Consider the following 25,193-nt stretch of genomic DNA (forward strand, 5'->3'; position numbering starts at 1 on the left):
ACCTCTCCAACCACCAATTTTGCATCCAATTTGCTGGCTCACCCTTGATTTCACATACTCTTACTATTCTACCACACGGGACCTTGACAAAGGTCCAGTTGACTGGCTTGCCCAAATCATCTGAAGAAGGGTCTCGACCTGAAGCGCCACCCATTTCTTTTCTCCAGTGATGCTGCCTGTCCTGCTGAGTTACTCCAGCATTTTGTGTCTATCTTTTCTCTTATCATCCCCTTTGTCACTTGTTCAAAAAAATAATCAATTAAATTAGTGACAGTGATGTGCCACGAACAAAGTCATGCTCTCATCAGTCTTTGTCTTACCAATTCCTTATCTGCTCTTCTGGTAGATTCTGTCTCTCAGAATCCTTTCCAGTAATTTACTCACCATTGATGTTTGGCCGATCGGCCTGCATATCCCAGACTTCTCCCTGTAGTCCTTGAATAAAAGCACATTAAACCACCCTCCAGTCTTCTGGTAACTCATCTTCGTGAGGCTCTATTGGAATATTGCGTATAGATAGGATTCCCTTATCTGTGGAAAGATGTTATCTCATCTTCCTGAATATGATCCATATCCTTCCATTCTCCACTATCTAAACGCCTCTTGATCACCGCTGTCATATCTGCTTCTACCACCAGCCCTGGCAGTACATTGCAGGCATCAATCACCTTCTGTGCAAAAAGAAAGTAAACATGCCCTATACATCTCCATTAAACTTGTCCCCGCTTACCCTACAGCTATGCCTTCTGGCATTTTGCCATTTTCATCCTGACTCCCAACGGTCTCTGCCTTTCATAATTTTATATACTTTGATCAGATCTCCCCTCAGGCTCTGCTGTTCCAGAGAAAACAATCTGCGCTTCTGTAACGTCTCCTTTTATCAAATAGCACATAATCTTGGCAGTGTTCTGATGAACCAGTGTTCTTCTTCACCCTCTCCAAAGCTCCTGGTACTTCCTGCAATGGAGTAACAACACTCCGTGTGCAGCTTAACCAAAGTATTATAAAGCTGCATCACACAACTACGTTTGTAGGACACGTGTGTGCAAAGCTATGCTGGCTGTTGCTAATTACCCCATGACTATGCAATTGGGAGTAAATCATATCCCAAAGATTCCTCTGCAATAACACCAGCCAGTAATGACTTAAATTCTCATTTAGAAACATTTAGAAAGTACATAGATAGGATAGGTTTAAAGGGACATGGGCCAAACACAGGCAGGTGGGACTAGTGTAGATGGGGCATGTTGGTCGTGTGGGCAACTTGGGCCGAACGGCCTGTTTCCACACTATGATTATGACTCACATCTTCCCTTCTTAAGGAAGGGAACCAGAGGAACATCATTAGCTACTCTCCAGTCCTCTAGGACCTCTCCTTTTGCTAGAGAAGTTGCAATGATCTTCATCTCGGCCTCTGCAATCTCCACTCTTGTTTCTCTTTATAACCTGGGGTAGATCCCATCAGGTGATGGGGATTTATCCAGCTTCAAGAGACCCAACACCACCATCATTGATCACAGACATAATAATATTCTCCAAGCTGATCTTACTGTCCTTCACATTTGTGAACTCAGAGGCAAAGTACTTGTTTAGTACCTCACCTACATCCTCTCACTACAAGCTCAATTTCAAGAGTCGAGTGTTTTATTGTCATATATCCTAAAACAATGACATTCTTACTTGCAGCAGCACAACAGAAATGTAACTTAGTATTCTGTAAAAACCCATAATAAACAAAACAATTCAGTATATATATATACTGAAGTTTTTTAGGTTTTTTTTAAATACAGACGAATAAATAACTAATAATATTGCACTCGTTCCTTTATCCTCAAGTGGTCCTACCCTCTTGTTTTTAATGTACATTTAAAAGCCTTGTGTTTTTCTTTAATCCGACTCACCATAGACATTTTATGGACTCTTTTGGCTCATCTAATCATCTGAATGAAGGGAATGGTGTAAAGTAACGACTCAATTGGATTTCTGGACAGTGAGGAAAACTGTCTAAGTACACAGTGGGATGAAGATCAGTTCCAGAATGGAGGGCAGTGCAGTTGAGGTTCCACGTCTGAGAGGTTGGAGCCCCTGGCGTAGAGGGCAAGTTGGCAAATTGGAACCAAAATTAGCTTGTTAATAGAGTTACCAGATGGAACAGTGGCATAACCCTTTGTTATTATATGTAATCAATTTGGATGTGAATGTGGAAGGTATGATTAATGTTTGCAGATTATATGAAAATGGTAATATTGTTGATAGGAGGTGTCAGAGGCTACTGCATGATATTGGTTAGTTTATAAAATGATCGTTGGCAGATACAATTTAATTTGGAAAAGTGTGAGGTGGTTTAAGAACGAATAAGGATAGGATGCACATAATAAAGTCCAAAGATCTCTGAACATGGCAGTCTAGTGGGTGATGTAGGCCAAATGCTATTTGTCTTACTAGTCAAGGGTTTTGATACAAGTTTATACATTTTAGCTCAGCTACAATCGTAGTACAGTGTGCAATCCCGGTAGCCACGCAACAGGAAAGACACACATGCATTGGAGGTAGACACAAAATGCTGGAGTAACTCAGTGGGTGAGGCAGCATCTCTGGAGAGAAGGAATGGGTGACGTTTCGTGTCGAGACCCTTCTTCAGACTGATGTCAGAGGAGGGGGCGGGACAAATATAGAATGTAGGCGGAGACAGTAAGACTAGCAGAGCTGCCAAGTAGTAGGGATTTTCCCTATTTTGTACGGAAATGCGATTAGAATACGGATGTACGATTTTGTGTTGTTAAATACGGAGTTCAGTTCAGTCTGAAGAAGGGTCTCGACCAGAAACGTCACCCATTCCTTCTCTCCAGGCTGCCTGTCTCGCTCCAGGTTAAAACAGAGCGCTGTCAGTTTAACGTGTGGGAATTTAAACGAAGAGCTGTCGGCTACAGCGCTATGGGTTCTAAATATAGTGCTACCAGCTGGAGCGCTATGGGCTTTAAACATAGCTCTATGGTCTTTACACATAGCTCTATGGGCTTTACACATAGCTCTATGGTCTTTACACATAGCACTATGGTCTTTACACATAGCACTATGGTCTTTACACATAGCACTATGGGCTTTACACATAGCACTATGGTCTTTACACATAGCACTATGGTCTTTACACATAGCACTATGGTCTTTACACATAGCACTATGGTCTTTACACATAGCACTATGGTCTTTACACATAGCACTATGGTCTTTACACATAGCACTATGGTCTTTACACATAGCTCTATGGTCTTTACACATAGCACTATGGTCTTTACACATAGCACTATGGTCTTTACACATAGCACTATGGTCTTTACACATAGCACTATGGTCTTTACACATAGCACTATGGTCTTTACACATAGCACTATGGTCTTTACACATAGCTCTATGGTCTTTACACATAGCACTATGGTCTTTACACATAGCACATGGTCTTTATAGCACTATGGTCTTTACACATAGCACTATGGTCTTTACACATAGCACTATGGTCTTTACACATAGCTCTATGGTCTTTACACATAGCACTATGGTCTTTACACATAGCACTATGGTCTTTACACATAGCACTATGGTCTTTACACATAGCACTATGGTCTTTACACATAGCTCTATGGTCTTTACACATAGCACTATGGTCTTTACACATAGCTCTATGGTCTTTACACATAGCACTATGGTCTTTACACATAGCACTATGGTCTTTACACATAGCACTATGGTCTTTACACATAGCACTATGGTCTTTACACATAGCACTATGGTCTTTACACATAGCACTATGGTCTTTACACATAGCTCTATGGTCTTTACACATAGCACTATGGTCTTTACACATAGCACTATGGTCTTTACACATAGCACTATGGTCTTTACACATAGCACCATGGCCACAGCACTATGGTCTTTACACATAGCACTATGGGCTTTACACATAGCACTATGGGCTTTACACATAGCACTATGGTCTTTACACATAGCACTATGGGCTTTACACATAGCACTATGGCCACAGCGCTATGGGTCACAGACTGTTCAGGAACATTCTTGTATAACAATGAATCTTTGGAATTCTCTTTCTCGGTGGTAGTTGAGCCTTTGATTATTTTTCAGGCAGTGGTAGAATTCTGGATAAGCCGAGTGGTGAAAGGTTACCAGTGGGATTGTAGTTACATTGGGATTGGCCCTGATTTTACAGAACGGTGGATGGGCTCAAGGGGGAGAGAGGGAGGGGTGGAGAGATGTAGAGGAGGGAGAGAGGGAGGGAGGGAATAAGAGGTCGGGAGAAAAAAAGGAAGTAGGAGAGAGGGTGGGTGGGAGGGAAGAGGGAGGGAGGGAGAGAGAAAGAGGGAGGGGGCGGGAGGGAGGGAGAGAGATTTTTGTCTACCTTTGATTTTGCCAGCATCTGCAGTTCTTTCTTAAACACCACCACTTAATATGATCTGGCTGATCTCCACTGGCATCAACGCCTCTTCTGTGCATTCACCAAGATATTGCCCAGCATAGAGCATTTCAACTAGGGAAAAATACTGAATAGTCTGATGGGGGAGGGGGGACCTTGATGGAGGACCCTGATGGAGGCAAATGAAATGAGGATATAGAAGAGATAGATAGAAGAAAACTTCCCCTCAACAGAGGTGTCTAAAACTGGAAGTCGTAGATTTACATGAAGAGAGAAGAGGTTTGGAGAGGATCTGAGGAACAGTTTTGTCATCCCGAGGAAGTTTAGTTTAGAAATACAATGCGGAATCAAGCCCTTTAGCCAATCAATGATCACCCCATACATGAGCACTATCCTACAGACGAGGGACAATTTACCAAAACCAAATTAACTTGTAAACCTGCACATCTTTGGAGTGTGGGAGGGAACCGGAACACCTGGGGAAAACCCACGTGGTCACAGGGAGAAGGTACAAACTCCGTTCAGACAGCACCGTAGTCAGGATGGAACCTGTGTCTCTGGCGCTGTAAGGCAGCAACTCTACCCCTGCAATCTGAAACACAATGCCTGAATGAATAATGGAGTTTGCTACATTTAAGTTCAAGCACTTGAATTGGCAAGACATGGAAAACTTTTGACTAAAATGAGTCTAGATGGATACGTGAAGATTGGGAAGAACATGGTGGGACAAAATGTTGTGTTCTGTAACTATGATGCTGGGCGTAGACGGCAGAATGGGATGTTCTTGCTGTTCTTTTATTTGGAATCTTGCCCCAGAGTTCTGGAGTGAGACATAAATCTGTGACCTTTTCACTTGGAAGTGACTACTGTTACTGAGCTTTGACTGAGTTCAGACCAAAATACAAGGCTAAAATCTCAGTGATATCTCATGTTAAAAGATTGTACACAAATCATAATGGGTGGATTCCGGAGCTGGGATCATTGGTTTATTATTAACATAGAAACATAGAAAATAGGTGCAGGAGGAGGCCATTCGGCCCTTCGAGCCAGCACCGCCATCCATTGTGATTATGGTTGATCATCCCCAATCAATAACCCGTGCCTGCCTTCTTCCCATATCCCTTGACTCCACTAGCCCCTAGAGCTCTATCTAACTCTCTCTTAAATCCATCCAGTAACTTGGCCTCCACCGCCCTCTGTGGCGGGGAATTCCACAAATTCACAAATGGCTTAAATGACCTCCCCTTTATTCGAAGACTGACCCCTGGTTCTGGACTCACCCAACATTGAGACCATTTTTCCTGCATCCAATCCTTTTATAATTTTATATGTTTCTATAAGATCCCCCTCATCCTTCTAAACTCCAGTGAACTCAAGCGTAGTCTTTTCAATCTTTCCTCATATGACAGTCCCGCCATCCCAGGGATCAATCTCGTGAACCTACGCTGCACTGCCTCAATCACAAGGATGTCCTTCCTCAAATTAGGAGACCAAAATTGTACACAATACTCCAGATGCGGTCTCACCAGAGCCCCATACAACTGCAGAAGAACTTTGTTACTCCTATACTGAAATCCTCTTGTTATTGTCATGTGTTCTGAGATACAGTGGAAAGATTTGTGTGTTATCTAGTCAATCCACCATTTTTGAGTACATTCTCCCATTCTTAAGAACAACAGCGCAAAGAGAAAAATGTCATAATGCAGATTATAGTGTTACAATGTTTTAGTGTTACAGCAAGCATGCCGTTGATATTTCAGGAATATTTGGGACGGCAGTATTTTGATGGAACAGACAATGCAGCATTACAGGCAGCAGGCAGTACTGGTGAGTACACGTTCTAAACGGAATTGGTGTATTAATGCACTTATACTGAGAAACAATGAAACATCTTGTCAAATCATTCTATGCAGGAGTACAAGCACACCAGCTCATGCAATGAGGAAAGTAAACAGTGCAGAATATATTGTAACAGCTACAGAGAAAGTGCAGATAAAAATTAAAGTGCAAGGGCCACAACAAGATAGATTGGGAGATCGGGCACTATACGCTTATTTGGGAAGAAATTAGTTTAGAGGGAAATTATTGGAAAATGAAAAACGGAGACTTGGCAGATTTGCTTTGTGATTTTATTGCATGATCTCATGGAGAGATGGCGGCAGTAAACTGCTCACCAATTCTCTGACTTCACAGCAGAATTAGCCGACAGTTAAACTGTGCTGGAAACAACTTGTCTTATCTTAGATACTGATATTTTGCCATACTAAAAAATACTATCTACTACTTGGGTATTAATTATTTAATTGGTCGTAACATACTTTTTGTTTATGTCAACCTTATTCAACAACAGATGGTTAATACAAGTCCATCACAATACAAAGGCATCTTGACATTATTCTATCTCCCCTTTTAGGTGGCCCGCGCCACCATCTCCTCTCCGAGACAATCATAAGACCCCCCATTTACAGTAACATTTCTATGCCACGAGTGGTAGGGGGTCTACTGTAACTCCTCACAGAAGGGAAAACAAGCTTTGTTATCTCCTCTACGATTTAATGTTTACATTTACCATCCTTCAACACATTCCCAGACAAGAGGTAAACTTACTTTGCCGACTCCCACCAACCTCATCTGCACCTGGTCAACGAGAGATGCCAATTGTCACATCCAAAACATCCTTTTGTTACCCTGTTCAATTCCAATCAAAATTAAGTAAGGAAGGATATTAATTTTTCTTCCACAGTTCCCACCTTGTTGATCTTTATGATTAACACATAGTAATAAAGGGTATTAACATTAATATGAGAGGTAGGTCAGTCATCTTATAGCAGTAGGGAAGTAACTAGTCCTGTAATGGGGCAACCAGATCTGCACACAATATTCCAAATGCAGCCTAACCAAAGTTTACAAAACCGCAGCATAACATCCTGTACGCAATGCATGAAAACAAGGATGCCGTGCGCCCACTTAACCACTGTGTCTACTTGTGTTATCACTTTCAATGAGCTATGGACTTGGACCCCAGGATCCCTCTGTAAATCAATGGTTAAGCCTCCTCTATCATGAACTGTATAGCTTGCGTTTGACCTCCCAAAGTGTGAAACATTATGCTGGCTCGGGTTAAACTTCATCTGCCATTCTCCGCCCATATCTGTAACTGATCTAAATGCTGCTACATCCTTTGACCATCTGTGCAGCCTTTTACTGAAATTGGCCTTGCTCCAATTTCGGGTCTTTATTCCTGGGTCATCCCCATCCATTTCAGTAGACACTCCAAAATACATGGAGTTATGGGCACTATCTACAAAATCACATCCCACTGCCGCTCACTCTATATTCCCCAAGTTCCATAATACTCCTTCTCCCATTGATCTATCTACATACAGCTTCAAAAACCTCTCTTGGGCACCTGAAAAATTCCTACCCTTCTGAGCCTTTACAGCTGCGGCAATCCCAATGAAGATTTGTGAATGAAATCCTTACGTTTCTGACATCTGCCTGCATATCTGTTCCTCTTTCACCTGCTGACTGTCGGGAAGCTACGCTCCTTGATAATTGACAGCACCCATTTTGCTTCTATTCTACGATGATCGTGACCTTGTTTGAGGAGCCTACCAGATATCCTGCCTCAATACTGAAGTAATGCAATCTTGGACTAACTTCAGTACCTCCTCCCCTTGTTTTACCCCCTCTGTATCACCTGAAAATTCTTCACCCTGGGATATCGTGTTCAACCGTGTCTCAGCGATGGCAGTCATCTTGTCAGCCCCAGTGTTAATTACAGCTTTGGGTTCATGTTTTACTGGTTATACGCCTTGCCTTAAAATAGATGCAATATAGCTTTCAATGCCTCCTAATATTCACTAGTTTTGTCTGTTGAACATAGGAACTGTTGCTCCTATATGTGATTCCACCTCTCCTGAACATCTCTGAACCCTCTTCTCCTGTCAACTCAAGCTAAACCTCCCTGAAAACACTAGCAAATCTCCCAGTAAGGGTGTTGGTCCCTCTCTGATTAAGATGCAATCCAACCTGCTTGTTCGGTCACACTTTCCCCAGACACTGTCCCAAGACTCAGGAATTTATAACTCCTCTACGGGAGTAAGCAGTTCACTCAAGGTGTTGACTATGACGTCTCTGTGTCCCAGATGCTCCACATTGAGTCTAAACCTTCTGGGCAATCTGGACACACTTACCGCAGATTTGTCAGCGGGAACTCTGAAATATCCCTGGCCTTCAGGAGGAATAGAACCCTGCCTGACCCTCCAGAACCTTTATGACTACTCCCTTCTCAGACTTGCACCAAAGACATTTGAACAAGTCCATGCACATGAGATTGGGGAGGTATACGAGTCAAACACAGGCAAATGGGATGAGCCCAAAAGAGCATCCTGTTCCACATGGACAAGTTGCATAGAAACATAGAAACAAAGAAAATAGGTGCAGCAGGCGGCCATTCGATCCTTCGAGCCAGCACCACCGTTCATTGTGATCATGGCTGATCGTCACCTATGAATAACCCGTGCCTGCATTCTCCCCATATCCCTTGACTCCACTAGCCCCTAGAGCTCTATCTAACTCTCTCTGAAATCCATCCAGTGACTTGGCCTCCACTGCCCTCTGTGGCAGGGAATTCCATAAATTCACAAGTCTCTGGGTAAAAAAGTTTTTTCTCACCTCAGTCTTAAATGACCTCCCCTTTATTCTAAGACTGTGGCCCCTGGTTCTGGACTCGCCCAACATTGGGAACATTTTTCCTGCATCTAGCTTGTCCAGTCCTTTTATAATTTTATATGTTTCTATAAGGGACCCCCTCATCCTTCTAAACTCCAGTGAAAACAAGCCTAGTCTTTTCAATCTTTCCTCATATGACAGTCCCACCATCCCAGGGATCAATCTCGTGAACCTACGCTGCACTGCCTCAATCACAAGGATGTCCTTCCTCAAATTAGGAGACCAAAACTGTACACAATACTCCAGATGTGGTCTCACCAGAGCCCTATACAAATGCAGAAGAACCTCTTTACTCCTATACTGAAATCCTCTTGTTATGAAGGCCAACATTTCATTAACTTTCTTCACTGCCTGCTCTACCTGCACGCCAACTTTCAGTGACCAGTGTACAAGGACACCCAGGTCTCGCTGTACCTCCCCCTTACCTAACCTAACCCAACCCCATTGAGATAATAATCTGCCCCCTTGTTTTTGCCGCCAAAGTGGATAACTTCACATTTATCTATATTATACTGCATCTGCCACGCATCTGCCCACTCACTCAACCTGTCCAGGTCACCCTGCAACCTCCTAACATCCTCTTCACAGTTTACACTGCCACCCAACTTTGTGTCATATGCAAACTTGCTAGTGTTGCTCCTAATTCCCACTTCCAAATCATTAATATATATGGTAAACAGTTGCAGCCCCAACACTGAGCCTTGCGGCACTCCACTCGCCGCTGCCTGCCATTCTGAAAAGGACCCGTTCACTCCTACTCTTGGCTTCTGGTCTGCCAACCAATTTTCTATCCATGTCAACACTCTACCCCCAATACCATGTGCTCTAATTTTAGTCACCAGTCTAACGTGCGGGACCTAATCAAAGGCTTTCTGAAAGTAGATACACTACATCCACTGGCACCCCTTCATCCATTTTTCTTGAAAAGTGGGATAACATTAGCTATCCTCCAATCCACAGGAACTGATCCTGAATCTATTGAACATTGGAAAATGATCATCAATGCGTCCACTATTTCTAGAGCCACCTCCCTGAGGACCCTGGGATGCAGACCATCAGGCCCAGGGGATTTATCATCCTTCAGTCCCATTAGCCTACCCAATACTATTTCTCGCCTAATGAAAATTTATTTCAGTTCCTCTACCCCCTTAGATCTTCTGTCCTCCAGTACATCTAGTTAGACCAAAGGACCTGTTTCCATGTTACACGACTATATAGTGGGTCATATGTACAGCATGTAAGCAGGCTATTTGGTCGATGTCCATGGTGACCAAGATGACTATTGATGCAAATCCCATTTTCCTGCATATAGCTCATTTCCCCCTCAAACTTTCTTATCTTTGAATCTGTCCAAATGTCCTTTAAATATTGCTATTGTGTCTGCATCAATTCTTCCTCCAAGAGCTCGTCCATATACACACCCCTCTGAGGAAATGTTGGCCCTCGGGTTCCTATTAAATCTCTCCTCACGCCTGGGCCAAGACTGACCATCTGTCCGAACTACGGACGGGGACACTGAGACCCTCCCAGAGTGGCTAATTTCAGGCATATTTTGTTTAGTTTAGAGATACAGTGCGGAAACAAGCTCTGCAACCCACCGGGTCCATGCCGACCAGTGTTCCCAGCACACTAACACTATCCTACACACACTGGGGAAAACTTGTATTTTTACCAAGCTAATTAACCTACAAAACCGTATGCCTTTGGAGTGCGGGAGGAAACCAGAGATCCTGGTGAAAACCCACGTGGTCATGTGCAGAACATACAAACTCCATACAGACAGCACCCTTAGTCGGGATGGAACCTGGGTCCCTGGTGCTGTTAGGCCGCAACTCTTCCTGCTGCGCCACCGTGCTGCCCTGTGCAATAGTTTTTCTGTGAGTTTTTCACCTTGCTGACTGGGTTTTCTTCTGTAGTTGGAGAGCAGCGTTACTGCCAAGATTCTGGCCAATGTTCTGCTGGAGCTCAATGGATTGAGGGAATTCCTGGACAGGAACTCTCAGTTTGGGTCGGGAACTCTGGGAAACGCAAGGTAAGATCAAGGTGAAGCTGAGGCTGCTTATCTTGAATTAGACGGCATGTGCAACATGGGAGGGAAGCCATTCACCTGGTCCCAACAGTTTAAGGAATCCTCGTATAACCCTCTTTACACCCTTCAATGCTTTATATCTTCTCTTAAAAGTATTGGTTTAGTTAAGTTTTAATTTAGTTTAGGGATACAGTGCGGAAACAGGCCCTTCGGCCCACCGCGTCGGCATAGGCCAGCGATCCCTGCAAATTAGCATTATCCTACACACACTACGGACAATTTTACATTTATACCAAGACAATTGGCCTACAAACTTGTGGGAGGAAACCGAAGAACTCGGAGAAAACCCACGCAGGTCACGGGGAGCATGTACAAGCTCCACACAGACAGCACTCGTAGTGGGGATTGAACCGGGTCTCTGGTGCGGTGAGGCAGGTGCTGTAAGTTCATCCACAACTGTTGCACTCGTAGTTATTTATTGTATTCATATTTCTTTGCATCATTGAGTCCATTTTGTCTGCACCAAGCACGTCAATCCCATCCCCCACTTTTTTGCAAAGTATTTTATCTTTGAAACCATCAGCACCTCCCGACTATTGCTTGAACCTCCCCCCATTCCTCCCGACCATTGCTTAAACCTCCCACCAGCCGTCTGCAGTTAACTCATCAACCAGTACATCTTTGAGATTAGTGAGGAAAATAAATTTCTAGGTCAAGGCAGCCCGCTTGGACGGAGAGCATGCAAGCAGCACTGGGTGCCCCAAAGAACAATATCCAGCCTGGGTCACTAGAGCTGGAAGCTGCTCCACCTGAAGCTCCCCTGTGCCTCCAACTCCACACTGACGGAATTGTGTGTTGCTGCACTCAGCAGCCAACAAATGTTTTCCCATTTGGTTTCCCAGTGACGGCTTTGATGCTTCCGGTTTTCCGGTCTTTCTCCAGTTCTCTCATTGTACTTCCTCTCTCTCTCACCCCTCTCCATCTCTCTCTCTCTCGCCCCTCACATGTGCTCTGGTCTCTGCCTCGTTCCTCTCAGAACATTCTGATACTGAAAGAACTCTAATCTGCTCAACTTCTCTTGATTGTTTGGGAGCGTCTTTGCCCGGTACTCCACCTGTCACCACCAAGAGCTCTGTACTGACAGTAGCTTGAACACAGCAGGGGCAGCTGTCCATTGTGACTCGGGGGTGATGAGTGACTGCTTTTCCAGTTTCAGTGCATCCAACGTACCACAGCGGCTGTTGGGGTTCCTGCGCCCTGACGGAGGCTCGCAGCAAGTTCAACAGGAGTTGCAGAGGAAGTTCCACAGTGAGTAGCTTAAATTCATCCCAACAATCGAATAACTATAACGCATCTTATGCCTGCGGTATTTACCTGATCCACATTACTTATTGTATTATCACTGCAGGCAGGCAGGCAGGCACTCTGCTGCTAGGATATTTATTGTAATGGTGATGTTGGTCGGACACAGCCAGCCTCTTGCATGGCCACTGAAAAAGCTAAGACTCAATCACAGACATGGTTGTTAAAACATCTTGTTGAATTACTCCTGTGTGTTATGAGTCTGTGTGCCTGTGATGCAGCTGCAAGCAGGATTTTCATTATATCCGTACCTCACCAAAGTTGTGCATATGGAAATCAACTCGACTTTTGGGAAGTTAAATAGCACATATTTTAATGCAGCGAGTCTGAGAAGCGAATCGCTAGATTGCCAGTGTGGGCCCCATATCTGAGGAAGGATGTGCTTGCGTCAGAAAGGGTCCAGAGGAGGTTTACGAGAATGATCACAGGGATGAGTGGGTTAACATATGATGAGCGTTTGACGGTACTGGGCCTCTACTCACTGGGGCTTTGAAGGATGAGGATGAACTTCATTGAAATTTACCAAATGGTGAAAGGCCTGGGTAGTGGATGTAGAGAAGGGGAGTCTAGGTCCAAGGGTCATAGCATCAGAATCAAAGGGCGTACCTTCAGAAAGGAGATGAGGAGGACTTTCTTCAGCCGGAGTGCGGTGAATGTGTGAAAATTCATTGCCACAGACAGCTGTGGAGGCCGTCAATGGATATTTTTATAACCATATAACATATAACAATTACAGCACGGAAACAGGCCATCTCGGCCCTACAAGTCCATGCCGAACAAATTTTTTTCCCCTTAGTCCCACCTAACCCTCCATTCCCTTCTCATCCATATGCCTATCCAATTTATTTTTAAATGATACCAATGAACCTGCCTCCACCACTTCCACTGGGAGCTCATTCCACACCGCCACCACTCTCTGCGTAAAGAAGTTCCCCCTCATATTACCCCTAAACTTCTGTCCCTTAATTCTGAAGTCATGTCCTCTTGTTTGAATCTTCCCTATTCTCAAAGGGAAAAGCTTGTCCACATCAACTCTGTCTATCCCTCTCATCATTTTAAAGACCTCTATCAGGTCCCCCCTTAACCTTCTGCGCTCCAGAGAATAAAGACCTAACTTATTCAACCTATCTCTGTAACTTAGTTGTTGAAACCCAGGCAACATTCTAGTAAATCTCCTCTGTACTCTCTCTATTTTGTTGACATCCTTCCTATAATTTGGCGACCAAAATTGTACCCCATACTCCAGATTTGGTCTCACCAATGCCTTGTACAATTTTAACATTACATCCCAGCTTCTATACTCAATGCTCTGATTTATAAAGGCTAGCATACCAAAAGCTTTCTTTACCACCCTATCTATATGAGATTCTACCTTCAAGGAACTATGCACGGTTATACCCAGATCCCTCTGTTCAACTGTATTCTTCAATTCCCTACCATTTACCATGTACGTCCTATTTTGATTTGTCCTGCCAAGGTGTAGCACCTCACATTTATCAGCATTAAACTCCATCTGCCATCTTTCAGCCCATTTTTCCAAATGGCCTAAATCACTCTGTAGACTTTGGAAATCCTCTTCATTATCCACAACACCCCCTATCTTGGTATCATCTGCATACTTACTAATCCAATTTACCACACCTTCATCCAGATCATTGATGTACATGACAAACAACAAAGGACCCAACACAGATCCCTGAGGCACCCCACTAGTCACCTGCCTCCAACCCGATAAACAGCCATCCACCATTACCCTCTGGCTTCTCCCATTCAGCCACTGTTGAATCCATCTTGCTATTCCTGCATTTATACCCAACAGTTGAACCTTCTTAACCAACCTTCCATGAGGAACCGTGTCAAAGGCCTTACTAAAGTCCATATAGACAACATCCACTGCTTTACCCTCGTCAATTTCCCTAGTAACCTCTTCAAAAAATTCAAGAAGATTAGTCAAACATGACCTTCCAGGCACAAATCCATGTTGACTGTTCCTAATCAGACCATGTTTATCTAGATGCTTATATATATTGTCTCTAAGTATCTTTTCCATTAATTTGCCCACCACTGAAGTCAAACTAACAGGTCTATAATTGCTAGGTTTACTCTTTAGAACCCTTTTTAAACAATGGAACAACATGCGCAGTACGCCAATCCTCGGGGACTATTCCCGTTTCTAATGACATTTGAAATATTTCTGTCATAGCCCCGGCTATTTCTACACTAACTTCCCTCAATGTCCTAGGGAATATCCTGTCAGGACCTGGAGACTTATCCACTTTTATATTTTTCAAAAGTGTCAGTACTTCTTTTACTTTGAACCTCATAGTATCCATAGCTACTCTACTAGTTTCCCTTACCTCACATAATTCAATATCCTTCTCCTTGGTGAATACCGAAGAAAAAAAATTGTTCAATATCTCCCCCATCTCTTTTGGCTCTGCAGATAGCTGTCCACTCTGTCTCTCCAATGGACCAATTTTATCCCTCGTTATCCTTTTGCTATTAATATAGCTGTAGAAACCCTTTGGATTGACTTTCACCTTACTTGCCAAAGCAACCTCATATCTTCTTTTAGCTTTTCTAATTTCTTTCTTAAGATTCTTTTTACATTCCTTATACTCCTCAAGCACCTCATTTACTTCATGCTGCCTATAATTATTGTAGATCTCCCTCTTTTTCCGAACAAGATGTCCAATTTCCCTTGAAAACCAGGGCTCTTTCCAATTTTTACTGTTTCCTTTCAACCGAACAGGAACATAAAGATTCTGTACTCTTAAAATTTCCCCTTTAAATGTCCTCCATTTCTCTTCTACATCTTTCCCATAAAACAAAATGTCCCAGTTCACTCCTTTTAAATCATCTCGCATCGCATCAAAGTTAGCCTTTCTCCAATCAAAAATCTCAACCCTAGGTCCAGTTCTGACCCTCTCCATAATTATCTTGAAACTAATGGTATTGTGATCACTGGACCCGAAGTGCTCCCCAACGCATACCTCCGCCACCTGTCCCATCTCATTTCCTAACAGGAGGTCCAGCACTGCCCCTCCTCTAGTAGGTACCTCTATGTATTGCTGCAAAAAACTATCCTGCACACATTTTACAAACTCCAACCCATCCAGCCCATTTACAGAATGTGGTTCCCAGTCTATGTGTGGAAAGTTGAAATCTCCCACAATCACTACCTTGTGCTTACTACTAATATCTGCTATCTCCTTACATATTTGCTCTTCCAATTCTCGTTCCCCGTTTGGCGGTCTATAATACACCCCTATAAGAGTTGCTACACCTTTCCCACTTCTCAATTCCACCCAAATAGCCTCCCTAGATGAGCCCTCCAATCTATCCTGCCAAAGCACTGCTGTAATATCTTCCCTGACTAGCAATGCAACACCTCCACCTCTTGCCCCTCCAATTCTATCACACCTGAAGCAACGAAATCCTGGAACATTTAGTTTCCAATCACAGCCCTCCTGCAACCACGTTTCACTGATCGCCACAACATCATACTTCCAGGTGTCTATCCAGACTCTAAGCTCATCAACCTTTCTTACAATGCTCCTAGCATTAAAATATGCACATTTAAGAAAACCCCCGTCTCTTATTCTCTGTTTATTTCCTTTTTTTTCTTTCTCCTCTTGTGTCCGAGTGCTTCCCATTTCTGCTTCCTGCCTCCCATTCTGTCTACTACCTTTCGCTATTTGAGTCCCTCGCCCCAACCATTCTAGTTTAAAGTCTCCCCAGCTGCCTTTGCAAATTTCCCCGCTAGGATATTGGTCCCCCTCGGGTTCAAGTGCAACCCGTCCTTTCTGTACAGGTCCCACCTTCCCCAAAAGAAGTCCCAATGATCCAGGAACTTCAATCCCTGCCCTCTGCACCAGTCTTTCAGCCACGCATTTATCCTCCACCTCGCTCCATTCCTACTCTCACTGTCGCGTGGCACAGGCAGTAATCCTGAGATTGTTACCTTTTTGGTCCTTTTTCTTAACTCTCCTCCCAACTCCCTAAATCCTCCCTTCAGGACCTCTTCCCTTTTTTTTCCTATGTCATTGGTACCTATATGTACCACGACCTCAGGCTCCTCTCCCTCTGAGTTAAGGATATCTTGGATGCGTTGAGACACGTCCGAGACCTTGGCACCAGGGAGGCAGACCACCATCCTGGTCTCCCGACTGCGTCCACAGAATCGCCTATCAGACCCCCTAACAATAGAGTCCCCAATTACTATGGCCCTCTTTTTTTCCCTAGCTTTTGGAGCAACAGGGCCGGTCTCTGTGCTGGAGGAGGCCCGTCCGCTGTCACTACCCCCGGGTAGGCTGTCACCCCCATCCGTACTCAAACAGGAGTACTTATTTGCGAGGTGTACCGACATTGGAGTACTCACTCGTTCCTGCCTCTGCCCCTTGCCCTTCCTTAACGTGACCCACATGTCTCTCTCCCGTGGTTTTGGAGTGACCACCTCTCTATAACTCCCCTCTATGACCTCCTCACTCTCCCTGATCAGAGCGAGGTCATCGAGCTGCTGCTCCAGGATCCTAATACGGTCCCTTAGGAGCCCCATCTCGCTGCACCTGGTGCAGATGTGGACGTCTGGAGGGCCATCCGACACCATGACCTCCCACATCTGACATCCAGAACAGTACACTGCTCTGACTGTCATTCTCCCGCCTTACCCTGGATCTGATACCAGTATAATACAATAGAAACTGCTGGGAGAAATCAGCAGGTATCTGACTCACAACAGCTGCTCCCTCGTGACCTTTAAACTGCACCTTTATTATATAAACAAAAAGCACTGTACCTTTAGCCCACTGTACCCTTGGCTCACTGTACCTTTACTAAAGAACTGCACCTTTAACCCACTGTACCTTAACTAAAGCACTGCCCCTTTAACCCACTGTACCTTTACTAAAGCACTGCCCCTTTAACCAGAAAGCACAAATGCTAACCTGATGTTGCACCCAATCAGCTGCTTCCTCTAGTCTGCTTCCGCCAATCAGCGGCTTCCACCAGAATCCTCACTATGGAGTGTGGAACGTTACGGATTTCGGTAAAAGCCCTGACCCTCATCTACTGCACCAACGGTCCCGGGCCTCTGTCTTAATGCAGAAATTGACAGATTCGTCATTATTAAGGGAGTTAGGGGTTTTGGGGGAAAAGGGCAGGAGAATGGAGTTGAGGGGGAAAGATAGATCAGCCACGATTAAATGGCGGAGTAGACAATGCGCCAAATGGCCTAATTCTGCTCCTATAACATAAACGTGTGTTGTTTAGCACAGAGCTGAAATAAGGGCAGGTGCGGCACCATAATATCCAGGGCATTGAAGCTTCAGGGGCAGGGAAAATGTAAAAGTGAGAAATATGTCACTATTGATTAAGAAGCCAATTCCTGCAGTAATGAAGGATAATATGTGAGAAGGCAACACGAATAGACAGGGTGGTGAAAACCATCTATGGCCCGCTTGTCTTCATTGAACAGGGTATTGTGTACAAGGCATTAGTGAGACCGCACGTGGAGTATTGTGTGCCGTTCTGGTAGCTAGATTATAGGAAGGATGTGACCATATCCACGTGTATTAAATCATACAGGGCATTCACATCTTTTACCCAGGGTAGGGAAATCTAAAACTATAGTGCATAGGTTTCTGCTTTAAGGGGACCTGCGGTGCAAATTCTTCACAAAAGGTTTTGGGTTTGTTGAACGAAATGCCAGGGAAGGTACAATTACAGCAATTAAATACATTTAGACAGATACAAGGATGGGAAAGGTTATGGGGAATATGGGCCAAACACAGGCATATGTTCCAGCTCAGGTAGGCATGGATGAATAGTTTCCATGCTGTATAACACGATGAATGTCTGGTATGGTGCTATGGGCTTATCTTGGTTGTCTTAGTGGGCGACTTTAACTTTCCCATTATTTACTGGGTCTCAGTCAGTGCAAACGGGGCAGACCAAGCAAAATGTATTCAGTGATTCCAAGAAGGATTCCTGTGAGAATAAGTCTGGAGCTTTGGGAGAGATACTAAATTAGGGTAAGGCAGATTTAGGCAGTAATTTAAGAGTAAATTGGGAGCAGTTGTTATTGGGTAAGCCCACTTCTGACGTGGAGTTGGTTAAAGGTATGCTCCAATAAGGATAAAAATAGCAACAAAAGGGATGACCAAAAATATTGTGGATTTGATCAAAAAGAAAACAAAAATGCACATAAGGTTTAGAAAGATTAGATCAGACCGAGGAATATAAAGCACTCGGGTGGGCATTTAGAAGGGCCGAAAGGGGTCGTAAAATGTTATTAGGAAGTGGGATTAAAGAAAATCCCTGGGCTTTTTATATGTACATAACAAATAAAGCTAAAGGGGAGAAGGTGGAGCCACTTGAGGGTAAAGGAGGGAATTTACGCTTGAATAAGAGGTTGCAGGCAAGGTTCCAAATTAATACTTTGCATCAGTGTTCATCAGTCGCGGTAGAGCTACTGCCTTAAAGCACCCGGGTTCAATCCTGCCTACGGGTGCTTGTCTGTACGGAGTTTGTATGTTCGCCCTGTGACCTGCGTGGGTTTTCTCCAAGATGATCAGTTTCCTCCCACACTCCAAAGGCGTACAGGTTTGTAGGTTAATTGGCTTGGTTATCAATGCAAAATTGTCCCTAGTGTAGGGTAGTGCTAATGTGCGGAGCTCACTGGTTGGTGCAGATTTGGTGGGTCGAAGGGCCTGTTTCCGTGCTGTATACTAAACTAAAGGAGACGGACATGGAGGACAGTGAATAAAGAGTGGAGAATATTAATATGCTAGTTTGAGATCATGGTGGTGCGGGGGCTCTTGAAGAGTATTAAGGTGGATAAATCCCCAGGGCCTGGCAAAATCTACCCGAGGTTATTGACAGAAGCAAGAGAAGAGATTGGAGGGGCCTTGGCGAAGATATTTGTATCTTCTCTAGCCACAGGTGAGGTGCTAGAGAACTGGAGAGTAGCCAATGTTGTTCCTTTGTTTACAAATCCAGCATATTATAGGCCGATGAGCCTAGCGTCATCAAAGAGTTGGTGGGGGGAATGGCAGGGGTGACGTTCCTACTGGGATACTACAGGCCTCCTATCCATTATCAGAGGATTGAGCAGATATGTAGACAAATCAAAGAGATGTAAGAGTAGTAGAATTATTGTGGTAAGGGATTTCAACTTGTCCACTGCTGATTGGGATGAAAGGTATAGAGGGATAGATTTTTTCTGTGTGTGCTAGAGATTGTTATGAGCCTTTAGATATCTTCCAAGAGAAAGGGTAACTTGTACCCCATCGGTTTGAACATTGACTTCTCTTACTTCAAATAGCCCTTGCTTTCCCTCTCTCTCCATCCCCTCCCCCTTTCCAGTTCTCCCACCAGTTTTACTGTCTCCAACTACATTTTATCTTTGTCCCGCCCCCTTCCCCTGACATCAGTCTGAAGAAGGGTCTCGACCTGAAAGGTCACCCATTCCTTCTCTCCAGAGATGCTGCCTGTCCCGCTGACTTACTCCAGCATTTTGTTTCTACCCAAGAGAAAGGGTAATACTGGATCTAACCATAGAATCGTAAAGCACTGAAATGGGTCCTTTCAATCCACATCATCCTGATATCTATGTTCCTCCCATTTGTCTGTGTTAGGCCTGCATCCCTCTATACTTTTTCTATCCATGTACCTGTCCAATTGTCTTTGAAACTTTGCAATAAAGAACTGTAGACGCTTGTTTACAGACAAAGATACAAAGTGCTGGAGTACGTCAGGCAGCATCCCTGGAAAACGAGGATAGGTGACGTTTTGGGTCGGGACCCTTCAGATTGTACCTGCCATCTACCATCTCCTCTGGCGTCGTGTCAGGCATTTACCCACCAGATCTCCTTTCATTTTCCCCACCTCTCATCTTAATATGTGGCCCTCATAAGTTTATAAACCCTCGTGAGGTCTTCTGTCATCCAACTATATTTTAGTGATAGTTCCAGCCGATCCATCTCCATATCATGACAACTTTTCATTCCAGTGATCAGCTTGGAGAATCTCTTCTGCACATCATTCCTGTTTAAGATGAGGGGAGAAAGATTTACTGGGAACCTGAGGGGGCACTTTTTTACACAGAGGGTATGGAGGTAGTTGAGGCATGTACTATTACAAAGTTTAAGAAACATTTAGACAGGTACATGGATAGTATAGGTTTAGAGGGTTATGGGTCAAACGCAGGCAGGTGGGACTAGTGCAGATGGGTCATGTTGGTCAGTGTGGGTATATTGTGTGGAAGGGCCTGTTTCCACGCTGTATGACTCTAATGTGGCCATTAGAACTGTCCAGTCTTCTTAAGTGCAGTCTAACAAAGTTTTGTAGATCTAATCCCAGGGAATGTAGCTCGGCAAATAATGGCATGCCAGTGGCTCCCAAGAGACAAGAGTGTAGACTGCAACGACCAGGTTCAGGAATATCTACTTCCCCACAGCCATCAGGCTATTAAACCTGGCTCGGTCAAAACTATGATCATTAATAACCCATTATCTGTTATTTGCACTTTATCAGTTTATTTATTCATGTGTGTTTATATTTATATTATGGTATATGGACACACTGATCTGTTTTTTAGTAAATGCCTACTATGTTCTGTGTGCAGAAGCAAAGCAAGAATTTCATTTTCCTATCAGGGACACATGACAATAAAGTCACTTGACTTGCCTTGACTTGTTTTATTGTTCTTTGGACCAGGAAAGGAAGAATGAAACTCTTAGCCAACACTGATCTCTGTGGCACACCACTGGTCATCAGCCTCCAATCTAAAAAACAGCCCTCCACTACTGCCCTCTGACTCTTACCACCAATCCTTTTGACTGTCTTACCCTTGCTTATATGCAATCTGATCTTCCGAACCAGCCTACCATGTGGACCTTGTCAAAGGCCTTGCAAAATCCATGTAGTCAACATCTACCACCCTGGCCTTGTCGATCTTCTTGGCCACATCAAAAAACTTGCTGCAAGTGAATGAATAAAAAAATAAGCTGCTTGGAATTGGACAATAGACAATAGGTGCAGGAGTAGGCCATTTGGCCCTTCGAGCCAGCACTGTCATTCAATGTGATCATGGCTGATCATTTACAATCAAGTATTGATATTGTTGAGCTCTATCATTATAATGGACTTTGTTTCTGCCTCCGTACTAACCCATGGTTTTCTCCCACAGCTGAAGCCCAGGCCTATGAAAAGTTGTCATTGCAGGGTATGCAGCAGTTGATCCATTACACCAGTCAAACTCTCGCCCTGTGGAAGCTGCTGTGTGATCACCAATTCAGCATTGTCATCGCAGATTTACAGAAGGTAGCAACAATGTTAATTGTGCCATAGAGAATCTGTCTCAAAATGTTTCTCTGTTCAACCTGCCCACAAGACTGTTCCAGGCTTATTGACGTTGCATTTAAAGTATTGTGTTCAGTTGTGAGCAGCATGTTAAAGAAACCTCATATTTTGCTTGGACAGCTTACAATCCAGCGGTATGAATATTGATTTCTCTATCACTCCCCCACCCAAGTTGTACCAGCTTCAAAGTCGTCTTGTTGAGTCTCATTGTCTGTAACTCATCTAGCCCACAGCTTGTTACATTTTTGCATATATTTAATTCATTTGTTCTATATCTCTCTACATCACTGCCTATATCTCTTGCTTCACTCCCCCCTGACTCTCAGTCTGAAAAAGTGCCTCGACCTAAAACATCACCTATTCCTTTTCTCCAGAGATGCTGTGTGACCTGCTGAGTTACTTAGAAACATAGACAATAGGTGCAGGAGTAGGCCATTCGGCCCTTCGAGCCTGCACCACCATTCAATATGATCATGGCTGATCATCCAACTCCGTATCCTGTACCTGCCTTCTCTCCATACCTCCTGACCCCTTTAGCCACAAGGGCCACATCTAACTCCCTCTTAAATATAGCCAATGAACTGGCTTCAACTACCTTCTGTGGCAGAGAATTCCAGAGATTCACCACTCTGTGTGTAAAAAATGATTTTCTCATTTCGGTCCTAAAAGACTTCCCTCTTATCCTTACACTGTGACCCCTAGTTCTGGACTTCCCCAACATCAGAAATAATCTTCTTGCATCTAGCCTGTCCAACCCCTTAAGAATTTTGTAAGTTTCTATAAGATCACCCCTCAATCTTCTAAATTCTAGCGAGTACAAGCCGAGTCTATCCAGTCTTTCTAATGAAAGTCCTGCCATCCCAGGAATCAGTCTGGTGAACCTTCTCTGTACTCCCTCTATGGCAAGAATTTATTTCGTCAGATTAGGGACCTTGTCAAAGGTTTTTGAAAGTCCAGATACACCACATCCACTGGTTCTCCCTTATCCATTTCTATTTGTTACATCCTCAAACAATTCTAGAAGATTAGTCAAACATTTCCCCTTCATAAATCCATGCTGACTGCATGGCTAAAAACTTTTTGACTTTCTTTGACCCCTTTCTTTGCGCTTTTCTGAGAGGCATCTCTGCAAGTCTTTTTACTGTGAAAAAGATTCTCAAACAGTGACAATTAGGTGGGACGTCCTCGATGGACACATGGTCCATTGGCGATATTGATACCACCTTTTTTACTCACTCTGTCAAGCTTCCGGGTTTACCGTTCACAGGAGTTCCCACGGTACCCGCAAGAGTCATTACGGATATCGCACGGATATCGCACTGGCATCTGCGTTCATACAATGTTGCAACGCTCACCACAAAGTGCTCAAGTCACTCTTGGAGAAATTCAAAAATGTTTGAATTTTCTCCCGACCTTACAAAGTTGCACGACCACCTGCCGTTAGCGCCACGGAGGTCCTCGGTGGTCCACGAATGCCGTACTGTTATCGCAGGAGGTTCCCACGATGTTAAACTCTTGTTAAGTCTTGGGTCAGGTCGCACCGTGAGAAAGCCCCATTAGCCCTTATACAATTAAGATGTAATGTGGCCCTTTTTGATGTTTGCCATTGATCTCTCTGCCTTCCACTTTTACTTTACTTTTACTCTACCTGCCATATTAGCTTAAACTCTTCCCGGCGGCATTCACAATCACTCCCCCAAGGACATCGGTTCCAGCCCAGGTTTGTACTGGGCCCACCAGAACTGGTTCCAGTGACTCAGGAATATGAATCCCTCCCCCTTGCACCATCTCTCAAGCCACGTATTCACCTGAAATATCCTGTAATTTCTACTCTTACTAGCATGTGGCACTGGTAGTAATCCAGATATTATTACCTTTGAGGTCCTAATATCTCCTAACTTCCTAAATTCGCTTTGTAGGACCTCATCCCATTTTTAACTCGAGCCCTCCAATCCTTTTAGCATCCTTGTGAAACTTTTCTGCATCCACTCTAGCTTAATCACCTTTCCTGTAGTCTTCTGTAGAAGAGAAAAAGATTAGTAAGGCCAAATGGTCCCTTACAGTCAGAATCAGGTGAATTGTATGCAACCAGAACTGCATACAATTCTTGAGCAATGTTTTGTGTAACATGATATCCCAAGTCCTGAACTCAATACCTTAGCCAGTGAAGGCAGCCAAGCCACAACTCCACCCTGTCTACCTGAACTATGTATGTATCCTAAAGTTTTGCTGTTCAATAACATTCCTCGGGGTTCTGCCATTCACTGTATGTTCTGCCCTGGTTTAATTTTCCATTAAACATCACTTGGCACTTGTCCGGGTTAAATTCTATTGACCATTCCGTTGTCTACTTTGCCAGTCATAGAGTCATACAGCATAGACACGAGTCCTTTGGCCCGACTTGTCCATGCCAACCAAGATGCCCCATCTATGCAAGTCCTATTTGTCCACGTTTAGCCCATATCCCTCAACCTTTCCTATCTATGTCCCTGTCCAAATACCTTTTAAATGTTGTAACTTTCTGCCTCTACTACCTCCTCCACAGCTCATTCTGTATATCCACACCCACTGTGTGGAAAATGTTGCCCCTGGGTTAATTTAAATCTTCCTTATATTGAAGCCCTTTAGTTCTTGATTCCCCTATTCTGGGAAAGTGACCGCGCACTATTCACTCTATTCCCCTCATGATATTATGCACCTCTTCAATATCACCCCACAGCTTCCTGCGCTCCAGAGATGAAGTGTATCCCTGGAAGAGTTTCGGAGGACTGAGGAGCATAGTTAAGAAGGAAATCTGGAGGGCATAAAGGGGGCGAGAAACTGCTCTGGCAGATAAAATGAAGGAAAATCCAGAGAGATTTTATGTACATGAAGTAGCAATGTTACAAAATTTTGAGATTTTAAAAATCAAGTCTGCAATTTATCCCATCAGATAAAGCATAACAATAAGTTTAATTTGACACCAAATTCACTTTCATATCTCAAGTATTAAAAAAGTTATGGCCATTTTCATACTCGGAAATTAGCATCTTGTTCCCTATTGATTTTCAATGGACATTACAAAAAAGCTGTGATCTTGGATAATCAAAGGCTCATTTCTTAAGGAAAGATTAACATTTTTAAATAGCCTAAGTGTCCAAAGATTATTCACAAATAATTCACAATATAACATGATTTTTATATCTAATTTACATTAATTTATAGGCCAAATGGAAGGAATTTAGTGTTCAATTGCTGTAAATAAATGCCCATTTAAATCGGCTTTCTAGTGGGTTCATG

At 43.7% G+C, this 25,193-nt stretch overlaps 1 protein-coding gene across 1 annotated transcript in view; it reads left to right on the forward strand.

Annotated features, from left to right (window-relative positions):
* Nucleotides 1–25,193, forward strand: part of nup155 (nucleoporin 155) — a 124,126-nt gene that overhangs the window by 65,235 nt on the left and 33,698 nt on the right. The window contains exons 19-22 of the mRNA XM_055632013.1: nt 6,187–6,253; nt 11,077–11,192; nt 12,400–12,497; nt 21,742–21,875. Coding sequence (XP_055487988.1) covers nt 6,187–6,253; nt 11,077–11,192; nt 12,400–12,497; nt 21,742–21,875 — 415 coding nt within the window. The remainder of the gene's footprint in view (nt 1–6,186; nt 6,254–11,076; nt 11,193–12,399; nt 12,498–21,741; nt 21,876–25,193) is intronic.

This window comes from Leucoraja erinacea, unplaced genomic scaffold (genome assembly GCF_028641065.1).
Source record: "Leucoraja erinacea ecotype New England unplaced genomic scaffold, Leri_hhj_1 Leri_99S, whole genome shotgun sequence".
Lineage (NCBI taxonomy): Eukaryota > Metazoa > Chordata > Chondrichthyes > Rajiformes > Rajidae > Leucoraja > Leucoraja erinaceus.